At 46.5% G+C, this 20,364-nt stretch overlaps 1 protein-coding gene across 1 annotated transcript in view; it reads left to right on the top strand.

The window, feature by feature from the left end:
• NDFIP1 (Nedd4 family interacting protein 1) overlaps positions 1 to 20,364 on the top strand; it is a 639,788-nt gene that overhangs the window by 437,688 nt on the left and 181,736 nt on the right. The window contains exon 5 of the mRNA XM_069652470.1: positions 3,853 to 3,977. Within this exon, the coding sequence (XP_069508571.1) occupies positions 3,853 to 3,977 (125 nt within the window). The remainder of the gene's footprint in view (positions 1 to 3,852; positions 3,978 to 20,364) is intronic.

Here is a 20,364-nt window from a genome sequence, read left to right as displayed (position 1 = left end):
CTTTCTTGGTCTTTCACAAGGACAAAGAAGTTGTTAGGGAGAATTCTCTGTTGAGGCTAATTTCTCAAACCTAGTGAGTCCCCCAGCAGCTTTGCTGGATTTTTGGAGTTTATTTTTTCTCCTGCTAAGAGTGAGACTCTTTTACTCCCACTCTTAGACATGATTTGAGGTGTTCCTTTGACTTACTATGTGTTTTATGGGCTATGGGGTCCTTTACCCCATAGGGCTTCATGTGTTTTTGGTATTTGGGTTACGCAGCACCCTCTGTGCCGTAACCCAGGGGTGTCGTAGCGACCCCCAAACATAGACTCCATACCCTGGGACTGACTACTCTCTCCCAGGGCATGTAAAGTCACCATTGGCTTTACTAGTCTCAAATTGTGAACAGAACCAGTACAAACCATCATATTGTGGACGTACTGGTCGGGGCAATTCGATTGCCCCAGGGTCTGTTATTCGAGGGGGCACTGTCCAGTCCCCCCCCGACTGAGTTTTGGCTGGTGGCAGTGGATACTACTTTTTACATTCGACCGCGAATATATTCCTATGGGATTTTCCCATTGTTCGAGGCTACCACTTTTTAAAATGGCCTCGAACATACCGCCGGTTTATTAAATTAATATAAAATCACTGGTTGGTATTTTTTGCTGAAACTCGGTTCCAAAATGGCGTTTGTGTTCGCTTCTGTGACTCCAACCCAAGTCGGGCCCTTTGTTCTGCTTTTTGGCGGGCTTCTCCCCAAAGCCTCCAAAAGTGGTGCCACTCTGTCTGGGTACCACAGGGGGTGTGGGAGGGGGTTTACGCATCCTGGACTGAGTTGCCTCGGCAACTTAAGTCGCACTCTTGTGTGATTGGCCCAAGTGGCTCACCACTTGGCATGTTTGAGTGACAGCTAGGCTCAATGAATGGGGGTTTTCTGCATAAAAGCAGGGCTTTGGGGACTGGAACTTCAGAAGTCGCCACAGGACCTAAAGAATCCGAGGAGGGAGAAGCTGAGCCGACCTGCAACGACGACACCACCGGTGGAGCCCTGCTGAACCATCTCACCACTTTTCCCGACGACAGAGGAGATCTCCAGTCCAGAGAGTCTTCTTCCTTTGACTGGTGGGGATAACCAGTATGCCCGTCTTTTCGCCTTCCTGCAACATCTCGTGGATGCCTTGCCTGTGCCAAGCACCCCGGCAACCGGAATACCACGGTTTACCACTACCGCGAAGAAAAGGGTAGTACCTTGTAACCGGAAAACTCTGCGGCTGGTTTCTTCCCTGGCAGTGCAATGATCTTCAGCTTTCCTCCACGTCGAGATCTTCTCTTCCTCTGTACAACGCCGCGACTTGCACCCGCTGCCAGGAACAACTGCCCCCGCTGGAGGATCCTCTCCACTTTCCACGGTACTGTGTCCGCCTGGCCTCCCTCGCAACAGTCTGTGTGGGGTGACTCTTAAAGCCTCCACTTACCGCTTGGGTTGGCCCTAGGCTGGCTAACTGAACTTTTCTGAGCTGAACTAATTCTTTTCTGAACTCCCTGCAAGACTTTTCAAGACTCTTAAACTGTGTGATCTTGGGCACATTGGTGCTCTGTTCTCTCTAAGAGGGAGCCTGGCCTCTGAACTTTTTGCTCACAAGTAGACTTTGACTTTCCTGCCTTGCTGGGTGCTTCTAAAGTATTGTGTTGTGTGCTTTTCCTAATTTCTGCCTTTTCCCTCCCTTTTTCTTAACTTATTGGAGTGCCATCCTTAGTTAAGCGCTCACCTCTGTCTGGAAATAAGTGGTGTTAACTAAGACTTGTCTAATAAGGAACAAGGGATGTACATCTAGTAATAGTGACTGTGTGTTGAATTTACTTACCTCTTTTTGTGCTAGTGTAATTTACAAGTGTGTCTTTAAATAAACAATTATATACGTTTACACCAAAGCTCTGGTCAGTGTTTGCTTGTGCTACTGTGTCTCTGTACCTATTGTGTATACTCTGCATACTGCCTAACTCATCTTGAGAGAAGTCTGACTGCTCAGCCACAGCTACCAGGTAAATCTGAGTGTTACAGACTGCTACCAATTGGGTTTACTGCCAACCACCTGTAGTCCTAAATCTTTTGCAGTGGTCCCTAAGGGAACTGCACAGGTTTCTGCCTAACAGTAGTCCTTCGGACAAACCCGGCTTTCCTACCAAAGGTGGTGACCGAATTCCATCTGAATCAGTCGATCTCCCTTCCGGTCTTTTTTCCGAACCCTGCCTCAGAGTTCTACACTGATGTCCGAAGAGCTCTTAAGCTCTACCTGGACAGGACTTCCGAGCTTAGGAGTTCCTCTCAACTTTTTGTGACCTTCGGTAACCCTCAGGGCAAGCTGGCGTCTAAGGCAACTATTTCTAGGTGGATCGCCGCCTGCATCACGGAGTCTTTCACCGTCCAAGGGCTGAAACCTCCTAAGGGTATCCATGCACACCTGGTGCGGGGCAAGGCAGCCGCGGTTGCTTTTCAGAAATGTCCCCTGAGAGTCCATCGCTGGGGCAGCTACTTGGGCCTCCACATCTGCTTTCTGTAAGCATTACTGTCTCGACATGAGCTCAAGAGCTGATGCTCAGTTTGATCAGGCTGTGCTGAAGAACCTGTTTCAGTAAGGGGTATTTCCATCCACCCGTAGTTCCTGTAAGCAGTGCTTGGGAATCTCCCACAAGTATGGAGGAAAGGGGACAGGACGTAGGAGTATTACCAGGTTACTCACCGTAGTGACCACCTTACTCCTAGTCCATAGACCCCTTTCCTTCATACGCCCACCCGCCGTCCCCTCTAATAAGGTTCCTAAATCAAATAGCTGGAGATTTGCTGCGCTTTCTAAAAGTTTATTTCCATGGTGGTGCTAAGGGTGATTGCTGAAAGGGGGTATAATTTGTTTTTGTATGAAGTTTTATACTGGATTTTATTTGTTTGTACTATGAAAGAATATTGATGAAATGGGGTGTTATTAATTTGCTACTATGATATTTTATTGTATGTATAGATCTGATGTTCACATTTTGACAATGGCTTGATAATGAAATATTGATTCTTTTTGTTTTCTGTCTATTTGCAAGTGTTTACAGTTTGTTTCTTGTCTAGTAAAAAGTTCCTTGTTGAACTGATGCACTCAATAATACAAAATCAAGTATTCTTAGCCTTTTGCAACCTATCTGAGGTTTAGTCTAGTTGTGGCATGAACCTGCTTTACATTTACGTTGTAATTTTTAAAACCATTATTTCATCGGTTAGTCTCAACAGCTCTTAAGTCTCCACAAACTAGAGTTCAGCTAAGGTTTTATCGCTGAACACATGGTGTGTTTTGGTGATTTTTTTATTTTTGCCACAGGACAGCTCATTTCCTCTCATTTGACACCAAACAGTCACGGTAGACTAGGTTTTCCTGTAACCGGCAGAAATGTAGACTGCTAATCAGACTAGTTATTTGTTATTCACCTCCTTCACTCTTCCTGGCATCTTGTCTCCTATATTGTCACACCCCTGATGGATCTATAAATATAATTATTCTCTTCCTTCTCCTTTCTAATCTATACTAGCCCTTCGTTTCATTTGTACACACGCTTTCACTCCTACAGCTATTTAGGTATTAAAGCTTGAACTTTATTTTGATTATTATAGATGCCAGCACCTTATGCCAATAAGCATTCATGTTCAACATCGAAGGATGTCTGTTTGACCTCATTGAAATACCTCTCTGGTTTTTATCATTCTTTTTGATGAATTGCTATCCGTCATGAGTTGTATTGATACTTGTTCAATGATTGTTCAATTGATTATTTCTACTATCTTGAATTTGTAAGAAACTACAAAGAAACCCCCTGTTTTCTATTCCTCAGTGGCTTTCCTATTCAACTGGATTGGGTTTTTTCTCTCCTTCTGCCTGACCACCTCGGCTGCTGGACGATATGGAGCTATTTCTGGATTTGGACTCTCACTCATCAAGTGGATCCTGATTGTGAGAGTAAGTTCTACAGAAGAATCATTCAAAGACTGGTTTTGTCAGTGGGATCTGGTTGTGAATGATTTTAATTTGAGGCTAGAAATAAATCCTAACTAATTGGCTTAGATTATCACAAACTTTCACATCTTTAATTTACATTATTGCATCACTACAGAGCTATGAGAGAGGGTAGTTCTTTGACAAGAGGTGTTGTGATATTTTCTCCCTTATGCCGTGTAATGGAGTAGAGATCTCACCATTCTTCAGTCAAAGAGTTAACGTCCCATGCACTGAAGTGCAGCAAAACAATGCGTCTGATTTCTTGGAGGCTGATGTATATGTCAGGTGTTAGCAGTATGTTGTTCATTAGATTTCCCTTTATAAAAAATACGTATTGTATTTGTTTTTGCGTAATTCATAATTGATTTTTAGCCTTTTAGTTCTGTATCATTCGTTTTTTTCTGTCACTGGCAGTGGCTTTTGTGACTGTCAGGATGAGCATTAAACCAGTGGGGGTGGTTTCTGAACCTCATACTGCTAAATGTAAAAATGCAAATTCAGCCCCTAACTTTGTTTCTGATGCTTGTGGAGCTGCTTAGAATTGTATGCATTGCATAGGCGACATTTAGTGGTTGGTGCAGACTATTAAGCAACTTGTTTTTTAAATGATATGGCATTTATAACGTGCCTGTACACGGGTGTTCCTAGGTGCCAGAAAAAGGGACGTTGATCAGGCCTATTTGTAATACTATCCCTACTTTGACGTGTATTGTACCCATGGTCCTTCACGCGTCCAGGTTCTCAGATTGTTTTTTTCCGCCACTGTGTTGGTTGCATTTCAGAGTTCCAGTTTTGGAATTATTCCTAGTCATTGAGCCTCTAATGTTTATCGATTTAAAATAACTGGTCATATCTCGCCTTCGTCAACTTTGCCCGACGCATCCTGTGACTTTTGACAACGTCTTTCCACCTTCTAGAGACACAAGAGTCTCGCTGGCTGCCTACCATCCTTCAGGCTTCGTCCTTCAGAGTATGGGAGTATGGGAGTATGGGAGAGTGGGGGAGTGGGGGAAGACATTTCTAACATCTTTTAGATAATGCCTCCATTTATAGTCCCCATTCATTGTTGGGTCTCGCTGTCCTCCAGCACTTACAATGGAGAATACTCCTTTTAGATTTTGCCCGTTTTGTAATTGAAAGTTCCCCTGGAAGGATACACACAGCGTGTGTAACCGTTGTCTCCCTCGACAACCAGGAAACTAGATGTCAAGCATGTACGTTCTTCAGGCCTAAAACCCTGAAAGATCACTGGTTGAAGCATTGGGCATCCTACATGATGCAAGCTGAAGGATGTGGAAATTGGTCATGAGGGTGATAGCTCAGAGTCTAACTCTAATGTCTTAGAAGAGTCAGAGGAGGGAGATGAGTCCCAGGATAGGAGCCCCTCTTTGCCTCAGCAGGCCCTTCTGCTTCCAACCATGCCCACTGGGACCCCACAAGGTCCATCACTGAGTCCAGAATATGTCTCCCGAGAACATGAGACTTGAATTGGAATTCAAAAGGTTACAAGCTCAAGTTGAAGCCAAACACCAAGACATCAAGTTTATGGAATTGGAAATACAACATGCTCTTGAAATGAAGAAAATGGCTCTTGAAACTGTTTCCTTCCAAGAGTCCTCTAGGTCTTCCAGTCCCAAGAGGCTTTGCCTGCCTAAAGAAGCAGTGAGTATGTATGATGTGAAACTTGATGTTTTGAATTGGTTGGGTGCTTTTGAATACAATTATCATATTCAGAGTTTCACAGGGAATCGGTTGATTCCTTGGCTTTTGTCTAGGCTCCCCCAGGTTGCAACTGATGCTGTAATGGAGGTGGGGGAACTTGAAAGATTTGAGTATGAAAATGTGAAGCTAGCTTTGATAGCTAGATTTGGGAAAACTCCTTCCCAGTACCTTAAGAGGTTTAGGGCCCTCATAAAGACTGATGGTAGCTCTTGGGCTACCTGGGTGTGTGAATGTTGGGTTAAGGGTTACATAGTGAACTTCTTTGAAGGATTGAGAAATCTATTTTTGTTAGTCTATTTTCGATGCCAGCACTTGGCTGACTCAAGAGAATGATCCCAAGAAGTTAGCAAATGCTGCTGACTTGTGGGTTGCCAACAGGGCCACTCACAAGGATTCTGGGGCCACTCATAAAAAGGATGAAGGGAAGCAGCACAAGAAAGATGGAAAAGAGAATTACTTTTCCAACCACACAAAAGAGGGCCACAAACAGAAAAAGGGTAAGCCTCCCAGACAATTCTCAGCAGAGAACAAGTAAGGTTACAACAATAGGTAAGTTGTCTAAGACTGTACAGTACCTTTGGTTAGAAGAAAAGGGCTTTGGCTGACTTCTGTTCCTGTGCAGCTCTGCAAATCCTGTGTTCCTGGGCCTCAGTCATGGGGACAAGAGGGAGGACGTCTGGAGGACTCCTGCACTGCAACGGGACGTCAGTGACAGAAAAGGACCAACTTCTATTTAGTGACACTTCGCGGTTTCAGTGCCTCTCGTCTATGCTAATAGCAACACCGGAGACTCTTGGCTGTCGAGATGTGCTTTCCTTGCATCTGGGTTCCAGCACTCTGTTGAGGTGGCTCAGGCTCGGTCAGTCCTACTACCTGGGAGTCTGGAGGATCTGCCTGGAGCTCTTGGCCAACTTAAAAGCAACACACACGATCTGATGTTCCTTTCCCTGGCTAGTCGGTTCCAGCAGCAACTGCAGTGGAATTTCAACCAGCTCCAAGAGGATGTCCAGGTTGCTTACTTTGGAGTTGATTGGTCCCACCAACTCAAGGGGAGAAGTTGTCCTTACAGGGCTTCTCAAGTCGAAACAAAATTGGAGTTTCAGCACAGCAGGGCTTCAACAGGCAAATCAACGGTACATGAGTTGCAGCAGGTGTCCTCTTCAAGTTGTTCTTCGGATTCTTTCGTCCAATGGTCGACTCTGCCTTCCAAGCCAAAAAGCCTCGCCTTTTTATGCAGTTTTCTCCCATTCATTCCAGCCTAGCTGTCAGTCACCCAGCCGGGTGGTTGTCCTTGCCGGACAGCCAGCCGGACGATCACCTAAGAGTGCATTCCTGTCTTCTAGGAGACTAAACACAGGGTGTTTCAGGCACCTCCCTTGCTTCCTGCCCCCACCAGACACCCTTGAGCCAGATGCAGGTGTCACTCGTGAATACCGTCAGACAAAACGAACAAAGGAACCAAACCTGATTTTGCACGCAGAGTAAATCTCAAGAAGGACCTTTCCAAAAATGAAATGGTGAAAAAAGACTGGACCATTTTGACAAAAATGGCACCCTTGGGTGCTTTACTGCAGCTGCAAAGGCCAGCCTGCGGTAAATGCACACCACGGTAGTTTAAAGTAAACCACTGCCACCAGCCATTCATCGAGGAAAGGGTAACACAAAATGTTACATGAGAAGCTAGACAAAGGGGATATTAAGCAACCCCTTCAGCACCCTATTGTGAAATGTTTGTGCTGGGTCTAGAAAGTTACAATGTAAGCAAAGTCAATTTCACTACACTGCTCTTGGAAACAGTAGTTTATCCAAGTGAAGGTATTTGAACCTTGGGGAAATCTGAAAGGTTTCCCGCTGTCACTGCACTGAAGGTGCTATGATATGGCATTTGTAACGCGCCTATACACAAGTGTTTCAAGGCGTGACGAGGCAGGTGGGGGGGAACAAGGGGAGACCGACAACGATCCTACTAGGCCAGGTGTCATTCAGATCGTGCAAGTGCAATGGTAGAGGGAAAGGGAAAAGTGCAGGGGGAAAGTGCAGTACAGGGTTTGTAGAATACAAGATCAATAATAAGGGTCAGCTGGTGGCAAGTGAAAGTTAAGTGCAGACAAGTGCTGGGAGGAGAGGCTGTAGGGATACAGAGACAGTACCGCAGTGCAGGGGTTGCCAGGGAGGCAGTGCAGGGAAGAGTGGCTGGGCCAAGGACCGAAATCGGTGAGTGGCCCTGTTGCAGATTCAGTGCAGTTTGTGATTTCAGCAGGGGAGAGGGGGATAGAAAGCGGAGGCAAAGAGGAAGGTTTTGAGGTGCTTCCGGAACCGGAGATGGTTCTCCTCAAGTTTCAGGGAGGCAGGAAGGCTGTTCCAGAGGGAGGACCCTGCTGCGGAGAAAGATCTACCCCCAACTCGTTGCTTGGAGAAGCGGCTGACCCTGAGGGAGTTGGAGGCAGATGAGCGAAGAGCTTGAGAAGGAAGATATTTAGGAAGAGAGAGTTGAAGGTATTTTGGCCCAAGGCCCCAGAAGGCCTTGTGGACAATGCAGAGGGTTTTGAACTTGATCCTCGCAGTCACTGGGAGCCAGTGTAGTGATTTCAGTCCTGGAGAGATACGGTCCCTGGGCTTGAGGCCAAGGACAAGTCTCACAGTCCTGTTCTGGATGAGTTGCAAAGCGCGGAGATTAGAGGCAGGCAGATTTAGATAGAGGCTGTTACAGTAGTCCAGCTTCGAGAGAACCAGGGCTCTAGAGACAGTGAGCTTCTGGGGGAAGGAGAGGAAATTGGCTGTGCGACACAATGTAAAAGATTATGCCTATGGAGTTTGTCAGACTTCACAACCAAAAGAAACACAGAAAACACATAGAATTAAAAGTACAAAGTCCCAAACCCCAGCAAAAGAACTGGGTGTTGTAAGGTTGGAGGAATTAAGCACCAAACTGAAAATTCTCCCTAACATAAGTATTGGCTGAAGACCCCATTGGTGCCTCTGCCAGCATTTCTTTCATGTCCCTGGGTCTGTGGGAACAGCAGAATGTAGATGTGTATAACTCTATTCCAGCCAACACCAGAGAATACTACAAGGACAGTGTACTTGTGAATGGACAGAAGACCCCTGTCATTAGACACTGGGACCAGCATTACAGTAGTGGATGAAACCCTTTTCAAGCCAGAGGATGTTGCTAAGGCACGTAGGCTACACTTGATTGAGGCCCTCTCCAGATGATTCCTAGACTGCCACCTCTCATCCAGTGCAACAATGACTGTAAGAACTGTAAGAATATCTGTCAGTTTATAAAGTGAGGTGCCTGGGAGAACCCTGTTGGGGAATGACTTAGACTCTTGGAATTGTATCAAGCACCCCCAGGCCTCCCAGTAAAAGTAAGCCCGGAGCAGACCAGATTGGCCAGAGAGGCAACTTTAGGTGACCCTCAAGAGGAAGTTACAGAGGAACCTATAACTTCCAGTCCACAGGAAGGACACCCTTTTACTTCTAGGACAAAGGAGAAACCCAAGGTCTCTGGAAGGAAGAACAGTGTTGCACCTATCCAAAGGACAAGGACATCCCCACGAGGACAGTCCAAGGTCACACTTGTGACCCCTCCACCAGCTGAGGCTGAGTGTGAGGAACAACCAAAGAATGGTGAATCAGCTACTGGTGAATCAGAGCTGGAAGAAGCACTTCCCTATTTTGGAGATCAGGATGGTCTTCACGATCCAGAACTGCAGACTTTGCTTGCCGAAGGTGGATCCTCTAGGGCAGACTTCAGCAGTGGTCAAATGGTGTCCTATTCTTGAAGGACTTCGCCAACAGGCAGCTTCCTAGCTGGATGGGCAAGAGTCGGGGAATCACAGGCTGTATTGGGAGGATGGCCTCCTTTACAGTGAGCCTATTAAGTCTACCCCAGTGGACTACAGAAGACTTGTAGTTCCTCAGGTGGCGAGACCTCAGTTTCTACAGTTAGCCCATGAGTTTCCTTTAGCTGGTCACTTATGTTTTAAGAAGACCAAAGAAAGGATTTCTCTATTTTTACTGGCCCAAGATGGGGTCTGATGTAGATAAATTATGTAGAGGCTGTCACACTTGTCAGACTTCTGGCAAGAGTGGAGCCAAGAATGTGGCACCCTTGGTGCCCCTCCCAGTGGTGTGCGTTCCTTTTGAGAGGGCAGGGATTGACATTTTTGGTCCCCTTGACCGTCCCACATTTTCAGGCAACTGATTTGATATTGTTTCTGGTAGACCATGCTACCAGGTATCCTGAAGCCATACCTATGAGGACTGTTACTGCCCAAGCAGTGGCTAAGGCCCTCCTTGGTGTCTTTACAAGGGAAGGTTTTTCTAAAGAGTTTATCACAGACGGCGGACCAATTTTATGACCCACTACATGCAAGCCATTTGGAAAAACTGTGGAGTGACATAAAAGTTCTCAACAGCCTACCACCCCCAAACCAATGGGTTGATCGAGATGTTTAATAGAACTATGAAGAGCATGATTGGTGCTTTACAGGAGCCCCTTAGAAGAAAGTTGGACCTTCTACTGCCATGGTCTTGCTTATAGAGAAGTCCCTCAAGAAGGGGTTGGTTTCAAACCCTTTGAGCTCCTCTATGGTCCATTGACCCTAATCAAGGAAGGGTTGGAGAGTTCTCCTTCCCTCAAAGCCAGTGAGAGTCACTGACTATGTGTTCAGTCTCCAAAGGAGAATGACACAAATGATGACAGAAGCTTCTGATAACTTGAAAGCAGGTCAGGCTCTGGTTAAACATTGGTGGTGTTAGGCAAAGTTTGTATGCAGTACCCTCTGGGAACACTACAAACAACTCTGACTTTAGGTATAGGAAACCCAACCTTTGGTATAAGCCTGTACTACAGAGTTTTGGTAGCGTGTTGAGCAGCCAGTCTTATCTCAAGAGGGTCCAATGAGAGCTGTAGTGGAGTTACACAGAGATTTACAGTTACAAGTATTCAAATAAACTCTTACACTCAAGGTTTCTTGAATAAACAATTATTAATTTATCAGTCAGTTAGAATATGCCTTCTTCAGAAGGGAGCAATACAATAAAACTCAACTACCCTTCATGAAATACTCTTAATATCTCTAAATCAATATACACTTTTGGGATGGCCCACAGACGCTACCTACACCCTCTTGACTTGAATTGCTAGGGTGCTATGGACATTAATATATAACTGTTGCATTTAGGATCATATGGTAATAAATCAAAGGAAAAGTTTAGTGAGAACAAACAAGATACCACAAATATTCTTAAGAAGGCAAATACTCTCAGAATCCCCCAATAAGTCATTCAGTAGGAGAGGCTAAGCCAAAGTCAATAATCAAAAGTCTATGTAAGCTGAAGCACTTCTTTGTAGGCACGTAGAAAGTCTTTGCACAATGTCTTAGAAGTCTTTGAAGAAAAGAAGAATCAATGTAGGGCCACAAGCTGTTAGGTATGTGAGTGGTAGAAGATGCAAGCAACTCTACAGCAAGAGGTAAGTGTTCTTAGACTTTGTACAGTACCTTAAAAAGTGAAGAAAAGATGCAGCAGATGACTCCTGATCTTGTGCAGCTCTGCAGATCTCACTGTTCCTGGGCCTCATTCGTGGGGGCAAGAGGAAGGACGTCGGGGGGGACTCCTGCAATGCACTGGGAGGATCAAAACTCGCAACCAGCAAACATCACTTTCAGTGGCTGTTCAGTGTTTCAGCTCCTCGCGTCTACCGCAAATAGCAAGACTGCGGTTCCTGGCTGTCGAGATGGACTTTTCTTGCTTCCTGGGAGTCCAGAGGATCTTCCTGGAGCTCTTGGCCAACTTAAAAGCAACACACACACACACACTGGTGTTCCTCTCCCTGTCTCTACGGTTTCCAGCAGCAACTCTGTGGAAATTCAACCAGCTCTCAGATGGATGTCCAGGTGGCTTACTTTGGAGCTGATTGGTCCCGCCAACTCAAGGGGGGGGGGGAGGGGGATTGCTCCTTGCAGGGGCTTCTCTGTCGATGCGAACTTGGCGTTTCGGCACTGCAGCAGGGCTTCACCGGGCAAACCAACGGTCCAGGAGTTGCAGCAGGCTTCCTCTTCAAGTTCTTCGGTTCCTTCGTCCAGTGGTGGACTCTGCCTTCCAAGCCAAAAGACCTAACTTTTATTCAGTTCTCTCCCATTAATTCTAGCATAGCTGTCAGTCACCCAGCAGGTTGGCTGTCCTTGCTGGACAGTCAGCCAGCCAATCACTACAGAGTGCATTTGGGTCTCCTAGGAGACTAAGCACAGGGAGTTTCGGGCACCTCCCTTACTTCTTGCCTACCCCAGACACCCTGGAGCCAGAGGCAGGCTTCACTTGTGGATCCCGCCAAAGGCAAAATGAACAATGGCACCAAACCTGGTTTGGCGCACAGGGTAAATCTCAAGAAAGACCGTTCCACAATGAAATGGCGAAAAAAGAAGACACTGCCCATTTTGACAAAAATGGCACCCTTGGGTGCTTTACTTCAGCAGCGAACACAGCCCGCGGTAAATGCACACCACGGTAGTTAAAACTAAACCACTGCCACCAGCCATTCAGTGAGGAAAGTGTAACAAAAAAAATGTTACATGAGAAGCTGGACAAAGGGGATACTAATTAACCCCTCCAGCACCCTATTCTAAGATAGTGTGTGCTGGGTCTAGAAATTTACAAATATAAGTAAAGTCAATTTCACTTCACTGCTCTTGGAAACAGTTTATCCCAGAGAAGTTATTTGAACCTTTGGGAAATCTGAAAGACTTCCCCGTGTCACTGCACTGAAGGTGCTGTGTGACACAATGTAAAAGCTATGCCTATGGAGTTTGTCAGACTCCACAACCACAAGAAACAGTGTTAAAAAAAAAAAATCACAGTAAAATGAGTGGGGAAAAAGGGCCTCAATCTCTCCAGGTTAAAAAAAAAAATCAAGTCCTCAAAATCCAGCAAAGTTGCTGGTGGTCTCTAAGGTGGAAGGAATTGGCACATTTCAGATAATTCTCCCTAACAGGCATGACCAGAAGGCCAACATGGTGATGTTTACTCCGGACCAGCTAGTTGTAGTTATGGTGCCTACAAGGCAGAGGGCCTTACAGGACAAATGGATTGGACCCTTCATGGTTGTGGGCAAACTTGGAGAGGTCAATTACTTAGTGCACTTGGGCAAACCCAAGGAGGCCCCTAGGGTCTTTCACACTAACTGCCTTACGGCATATGTATCCATACCAGAACTAGGAGCTTTGCTCTTAGCAACTGATAAGAGGAGGAGGAGGAGGAGGCGACTGAGCCTCTACCTGACCTTCTCAGGGGACAGCCTTTAGATGGAAAAATAGGAGTTAATCTCTCTTCTGATCCGACTCTGAAACAGCTTGGGGGGGGGGGTCAAAAGTTCTGTTGAATCAGATTGCCTCCCTGTTTTTACTGACCCCAGGCTTGACCCCTTGGGGCCAGCATGATATACTCACTGGTGACTGTCTCCCTGTCAACAGCAGGGGTTACAGACTGTCATACAATGTAAGAACTCGCATAAAGGAAGAGGTCAAGAAGATGCTATGCTTGATCTTGGGGTAATAGAGCAATCTACAAGTCCATGGGCTAGTCCAGTTGGACTAGTGCCAAAGGCAGGACCCAAGGAGTTGATTCTGTGTGGACTATAGGGCTCTTAATGCAGTCACCACAACTTATGCCCATCCTTGACCTAGGGCAGATGAGCTGGTGGATAAACCTGGTTCAGCCAAGTGCCTCAGTACATTCACCTAACATCAGGCTATTTGCAAATATCTCTGACAGGCCATGCCAAGGAGACAGCTGCATTTTCCACCCCAGGAGGCCTCTACCAGTTTAAGGTTATGCCTTTTGGACTAAAGCAATGCACCCCCTACATTCCAAAGGATGTTGCATTATGTTCTGATTGGGATGGTGGACTTCTGCATGGCATACTTGTATGACATCGCAGTGTTCAGCGCCACTTGGAAAGAGGATCTTGGCCACCTTGGATATGTTTTGCAGGCTCTTGAGCAGACCTATCTGACCATAAAGGCAAGCAAATGTCAAATTGGTCAGAGTATAGTGCTCTACCTTGGACATGAGGTAGGAGGAGGTGTAATAAGGCCATTGCCTAGCAAGGTACAAACTGTACAAGACTGGGCCACCCCTACTACTCAAACCCAAGTCAGAGCCTTTCTAGGCCTAACAGGTTACTATAGGAACTTCATTGAGAACTATGTGACCATAGTTTCTCCCTTGGATCTGATCTCCTCACCCAAATTCCCCAAGAAGGTCAGGTGGAATGAGGAGTTCACTAAGGCATTTGAAGGACTTCAAGCCCTTTGTCAAGCTCGAGTCTTGAAAGCTCCTGACTACAATCAATCCTTTGTTGTACAAACAGATGCTTCAAATACAGGAATAGGTGCAGTTCTGCGTCAGCTGGATGAGAAAGGCTGGGAACACCCTATCTGCTTAATCAGTAGTGAAGGACCGTGAAACAAGTTGGGCAACAATTTAAAGAGAATGTTTTGCAATTGTGTGGTCTTTGAAGGAGTTTTGACCGTACTTGTATGGATCTACTTTTGAAACAGACCATCAACCCTTGAAATGGTTAATGCAGATGAAAGCAGAGAATCCTAAATTGTTAAGATGGTCAATCAGCCTTCAAGGGTTTGATTTCACCATTGAACACAGGTCAGGGTGTAATCGCCAAAATGCTGATGGTCTCTCCAGAAAGTATGACCGACTGGAGTTAGAGATTCATCCAGGAGTGGGTTAAATCCTCCTGTCTCTTAATCTGGGGGGGAGGGGGGTTGAGTGTTAGGGAGAATTTTCATAAGTGTGCTAATACCCTTCTACCTTAGAGACCCCCAGCTCTTTTGCTGGACTTTTAATTTTTATCCTGGAGAGAGGGAGACCTTTTTCCAACTCTCGTATTTTTCTTTGATTTGAACACCGTTTCTTTTGGTTTTGGAGTATGACAAAAACTCCATAAGCATAGTCTTTTTACATTGTCATACAGCATCTTCAGTGCATTGACACATGGAAGTCTTCCAGATTTCCCAAAGGTTTAAAAAGCTTCTCTTGGTTAAAGTACTGTTTCCAAGAGCAGCAAAGTGAAATTGACTTTACTTACATTTGTAACTTTCTAGAGCCAGCAGGTACTAACTTACAATATAGTGCTGGGGGGGAATTACTTGGTATCCCCTTTGTCTAATTTCTCATGTAACATTTGTGTTACTCTTTCTACAAATAATGGCTGGTGGCAGTGATTTACTTTTTATTACCATTTGAGTGTTTCTACCGCGGGCTGCAATTGCAACTGTAGTAAAGGACCCATGGGTGCCAATTTTGTCAAAATGGCCCTGGTCTTCTTTTTTCACCATTTTCTGTTGGAAAGGTCCTCCTTGAGATTTACCCTGCATGCCAAACCAGGTTTGGTCCCTATGTTAGTTTTGTCTTTGGCGGGTTTCACTGCTGAAGCCTGCCTCAGGCGTGTCTGGCAGGGCAGGAGGTGAGGGAGGTGGCCGAAACACCCTGTGCTTAATCCCCTAGGTTACAGCAATGTGTGACTTCATCTGGATATCCTCTCGGAGCTGGCTGTACTTCCGCTGCTGCAGGAACCATTTGCCAGGGAGAGAAACACCCAGATCGAGTGCGTCATTTTTAAGTCGGACCCAAGCTCAAGGAAGATTCTCCGGACTCCCATGAAGCAGGACTGACCAACCCTGAGCCACCTCAACACAGTGCTGGACCCCAGTTGTGAGGAAAGTCCATAAGGTATCCGAGAACTGCAGTGGTGCTATTTGTGAGAAGCTGAAACTGCGAAGTGCCGCTGATCTGAAGTTTGACCATTGCTGCCGCTGACCTTCAAACCGTAGTGCAGGAGTCCCCAGATGTCCTCCCTCTTGTTCCCACGACTGAGGCCCAGGAACAACAGGATCTACCATACTACAAAGTGCTTCAGCTCATCTAGACTTTTGCTCAATTAACATCGGCTGTCCTGGCTCCCTGAAATACTCTTCTAACCTCTGACTTTGTGCTTTAACTATCCCTCAACATCATTCGCACGTTCTATAACTTGTGTAGCTGGGAAAGGTTTAATTTACTAACTTTGCATTGTGGGGTTTCAAAAGTACTTTGCTGCTTCAGAATATTTGTTAACCATTGTTTTATTATCTCATCGTTTCCTTTTGACACTAACCTCAGTATTGCTCTAAATGTGCCAGTGATATATCAGTGTTCAGTGTCCTGGTTATTTAAGTCACCCCAGAGTGTATGTAGTGTCTTGTGCCATCCCAAATGGGTATCTATTGATTTTAAAGAACTGAGTGTGTATATTTTGGAGTATATTTTTGTTAAATATTTGCTCACTTCTAAAGAAGGCTTATTCAACTGACTGTTAAATTAATAAATAATTGTGTAATCAAGAAACCTTGAGTGTAAGTGTTTGTTTGAATCTGTGTCACAACCCTATAGCTCACATTGACCCCTCTTGAGATAAGCCTGGCTGCTCAGTCACTCTACCAACTTGTGTTGTACATGCGTATACCAAAGGTTGGTTTAACTATTGCCAAGAGGACAAGGCTTGTACAGTCTCCCACAGGATACTGCTTAAAATCTTGCCTACCAAACTGTTTGCCACAGAGGAAAAAACTAAATGCCACACTTATGCCTCCAGATTCCCCCAGAAGTGATCCAGGGCGAACGCACCGTGGATTAGTTGGTCAGGGATATTTGCATACACTTTTCCTCCGACTCCACTCTTGAACACAAAATGCATATGGAACACCTAACAATAACCCTAGTTTCTCCAGCATGGGGTCTGGCATGGATTCATATGCTCATGAATATTCCCGTCAGGCTGGGAATCCTTGGTAAAGAAAAAATCAGTATCCGTTTTGTTTCTAATCTCTTTCTTAGTAGTAACCAATCACTGATCTCTGGGTCATACTGCCCTCAGCCAATGACTGCCCTCTCCCTAAGCCCCGCCTCTGGCAGCCATCCTCAGATTTTTACCGCACGCTCAAGTGTTGGGAGTCCTTGTATTTAGCTCTCGAGTTTTTTACTGCGTTTTCACGCTTTTTCAGGAGATTTTCAAATTTTTTCAGTTTAATCGAGCCTCAAGCTCCACCGTTTCTACTTCTGATAACGGGGACCCGTTTCGGAATTCTTCTACGCTCCTCAAGGGTGAAGTTTTTGTCGAGTTTATACTTCTTGGAGGATTCCGGAAGATCTGCGGCGTACCTCAACGGACATGGCCCAGGACAAGGGAAGCTCGACGCCCGGATCCAAGCTGTTCAGGTGCTGCCCTGGATGTGGATTACAGAACGTTTTCAAGGAGGACAAGCATTCGCAAAGTCTCTACTGCCTCCATGAGTACAAGATGCACGTGGAGAAAGACTGTGCGTTCTGCAAGAACCTTTCGGAACGGACCAAACAAGATCGTCGTTCCCGCCCTGCCGCCTGGCTGGAGAAGGGCACAGCAGGTGAGAAGGCGAGGGAGAAGTCTGAGCGGGTTTCTAAGTCCTGTGAGGGCCCCCCGGCGACAGGGGCCCAACAGAAGGCCAAGCACTGTGAGTCCGCGGGCACCGGGAGCGCCGAAAGGTTGGGCTCTTCGGTTGCCAAGCAGGGCGCTACTTCCCTGGCATGTTCGACCACGAGCCAGCGCTCTGTTTCGGGGAAGAGGAAGTCCGAGAACCCGGCTAGGCTGCTGGAGCGGACCCGGTCGATCTCGAAGGGGGAGCGAGGCGCTGACCCCCCCCCCCCCCCCCCCCCCAAGGCGAAGGCTCAGGACGCACCTAAGGTGGTGAGGGCTTTGATCCATCTGGCAAAGGCCTCTACCAAAGTGGTCGCTGCGACCCTGGCGAAGCTGGCTGAGACTACGCCTGTGGAAACGCCCGCCGGGCCCAGAGTATCCCTGCCACCGCAGAAGGATTCCTCTTTCCAGCCCATCGCTAAGACCCCCATGAAGCCCCCGGCTGAAAAAGAGGGGGCGGGGCGGTGGACATTACAGACTCGGAATTGGCCTCTGAGGAGGAACTGGTGGAAACCGAGAAGGGCCTCAACGAGAGGTCCTTAGGCCTCAACGAGAGGTTCGAGAAGGTTCGATCCCAGGTGGCGGTCCCTGCTGACGTGATCGAAGATGGCGACGACTAACAGGGCCCAGTGGAACGGCCACCCCGTCCGTCGCAGCCATTGCCCGAGCCCCAGGATAGCTCGGCGGCCATTTTGTTGGCAATCCAATCCTTATGCACCGAGATAAGGACGAGATTACCACGGACCCCGACGGAGGATCCAGAACCAGGCCCGTCGGGAAGCCCTCCGAACAAGCAGAGGCAAGTCCACCCCGCTCCGCCCTTTGTGCCTGCGAGACCGGTGGACCCCTCATCCCCCTCGCCGGACCCTAGAGAGGATACGACGGACGATGACGGCGGCGATGACACAGCAGACATCCCGTAGTCAGGCCCCCCCCCCGGGCGTCTCCAGCTGACGAAATTGGCTCTTTCCACACCATGATAACCAGGGCATCCGAGCTCTTCCAGCTCTGCCCTGAAGAACATAAAAAGGAGGGGTTTCTGTACCAACAACGAGAGGCCAAGAGGAAGACAGTCCTCGTGGTGCCTTTACTCGACGACATCTGGGAGGAAGGGCTTGCTGTCCTCGAGAACCCTTCCACGACACCAGCCAAGAGGGACAGGTACGAGAAGTACCGAGTCCCCGATGCCGCCCCCTTGTGCCAGGAGTGATCTCCTCAGTACATGCAAGTAGCTATGTGGGCCATCCCTCCTCAATTCCTTTTTTCCCCAGGGACACATGCTGTTTTTGAATAATCACTTGTTTTTTTTTGTTATATTTTGTCAGTATTCATGCCTTCTTCTTCAAAGTTGAACTGTCTGAGACGGATATCGGTCACCTTCTCGCTCTTACGCATTGCTCCAGATCAAATTTTGAAGTGGGAGTGTTTTACTCCTTTTTTTTTAAATTGGGAGTAAAATTGCCAATTGGAGTATTTAGTAAGCAGTAAAAATATGTTGCAACTGTACATCTGAAACGTTTTGTGATAAATATTTCCTTGTGCCTATTTATTCATACATATTACAACAGATACTTCAGATATCTTTTCATTTCAGATCAGGCAGTAAGAGTAGTTTAGTTTCTACCTGTGCCACCATGTTTACCACTGGACTAAATGGATTAATGGAGCCTTGTGGATCAGAGCAGGGAGACAGGCTCCTATATACCATTTCCTACTTTAGGAGTCCTTTTACTGTTACACCCCTTATCTGTCGGGTTGCTCTTATGCTATGTATGGTGTTTGACGACGGGCCACAAAACTGAAGACAACCAATGCAGCTTAAGGCCACGAGTGAGCTGTGGCCAATGTTTTTTTGGCTTCCGACAATCTGAGCAATCCGCTCTGTAGAAGCCTACTTCCAAGATTCTTTCTGAGTCCACAGTTTGGGCTCACGCTTCCAGGTTGGCGGTGAATAAACACATCTGCCTGTTCTAACGTATTCTTACTCTTCTCAGAAAGATGCGACCGGTTCAAGTATTGGAGGTAAAGTTATGAAGAAGATTGTGCACTGCAGTTTGTCAAGATTCCCAAGAGGGCACGTATTCTCACTTTATCCTCTCGAGGAATGGAAGGCTTTTCTATCGGCAATGCTCAAGGACCTTTAGCAGGCATCTGCCTTCAGAAAATGCCAGCATCATAGCCTGCTGCTCCCTCTAGGGACTCCATGGCAAAGTCAACACTTTCGCCTGCATACTGGAGATGGCACTAGCTTTGTCTCTGGCCTTGGCCTCTGTTAGCATCTTCTTGGTGCGGGTGCTGATCCTGGTGCTTGTCTCCCATTCAAAGCTTGGACTGTGCTGGGTTCCTGCAAATCGGTGCACCTTCATGTCCCAGAGTTGATTTTTGGCCGGGAATCTTCGACCAGCCTCCCAGAGCAGTTTATGGGTGACAGCCCTTTGATCTGATATTGGTAAACCTATAGGGACTTATGGCTAATAGCTGGTTGGATACCTCACCAGACTCTGAAATAGTAGTTATGGTTGCGTTAGCCATGGATCCAGATTTTGTGGCTTTTTCACAATAGGTTGGCCAGAGTTGCATAGTTCAGTGGTCCCTATGCCTGTATTGTGGATCAGAAAGTACATGCACTAATGGATGTTAAAATGGATTTCTAAAGTCAGCCCTGGAGGGGGAAGTCTTTACAAGGCCACCCTAGTTATGGTAAACAGGGAACACTCAGAGGTTAGCCAAAATCCAATCAAGATGTGTGGAAGAGCAGTCCAGGCTTAGTCTCAGGAATGGTGTGAGAGATGGTCTAGGGCTTCAGAATCCACAATGGGCAACACTCAATAATTTGTTAGTCAATGTATAAAAATGCAGTCATTTATTAGGCCTTTAAGAACACACTAGAAGATTAAAATCACAGACAAGTATTTCAGTCAAGAACCATATATCCCATATTTATATACATTCAATTTTCCAACCCCAGTTCCCTCTTTCTTAAGAGGTCCATCCCGTAGATGTAGGGGGCCTAGTGCTCAAACATCACAGGTTCTGGGTTACAGGAGGGAATTTCATGAAAGTTGCAGTGGGCTGTGGTGATGATTCAAAAGAGTGCAGAAAGTTTCCAAA

Source organism: Ambystoma mexicanum, chromosome 3p (genome assembly GCF_040938575.1).
Source record: "Ambystoma mexicanum isolate Mex_15411 chromosome 3p, UKY_AmexF1_1, whole genome shotgun sequence".
NCBI classification, from domain to species: domain Eukaryota; kingdom Metazoa; phylum Chordata; class Amphibia; order Caudata; family Ambystomatidae; genus Ambystoma; species Ambystoma mexicanum.
The sequence above is the reverse complement of the archived record's forward strand: the minus strand, read 5'-3'. Positions and strand labels throughout refer to the sequence as shown.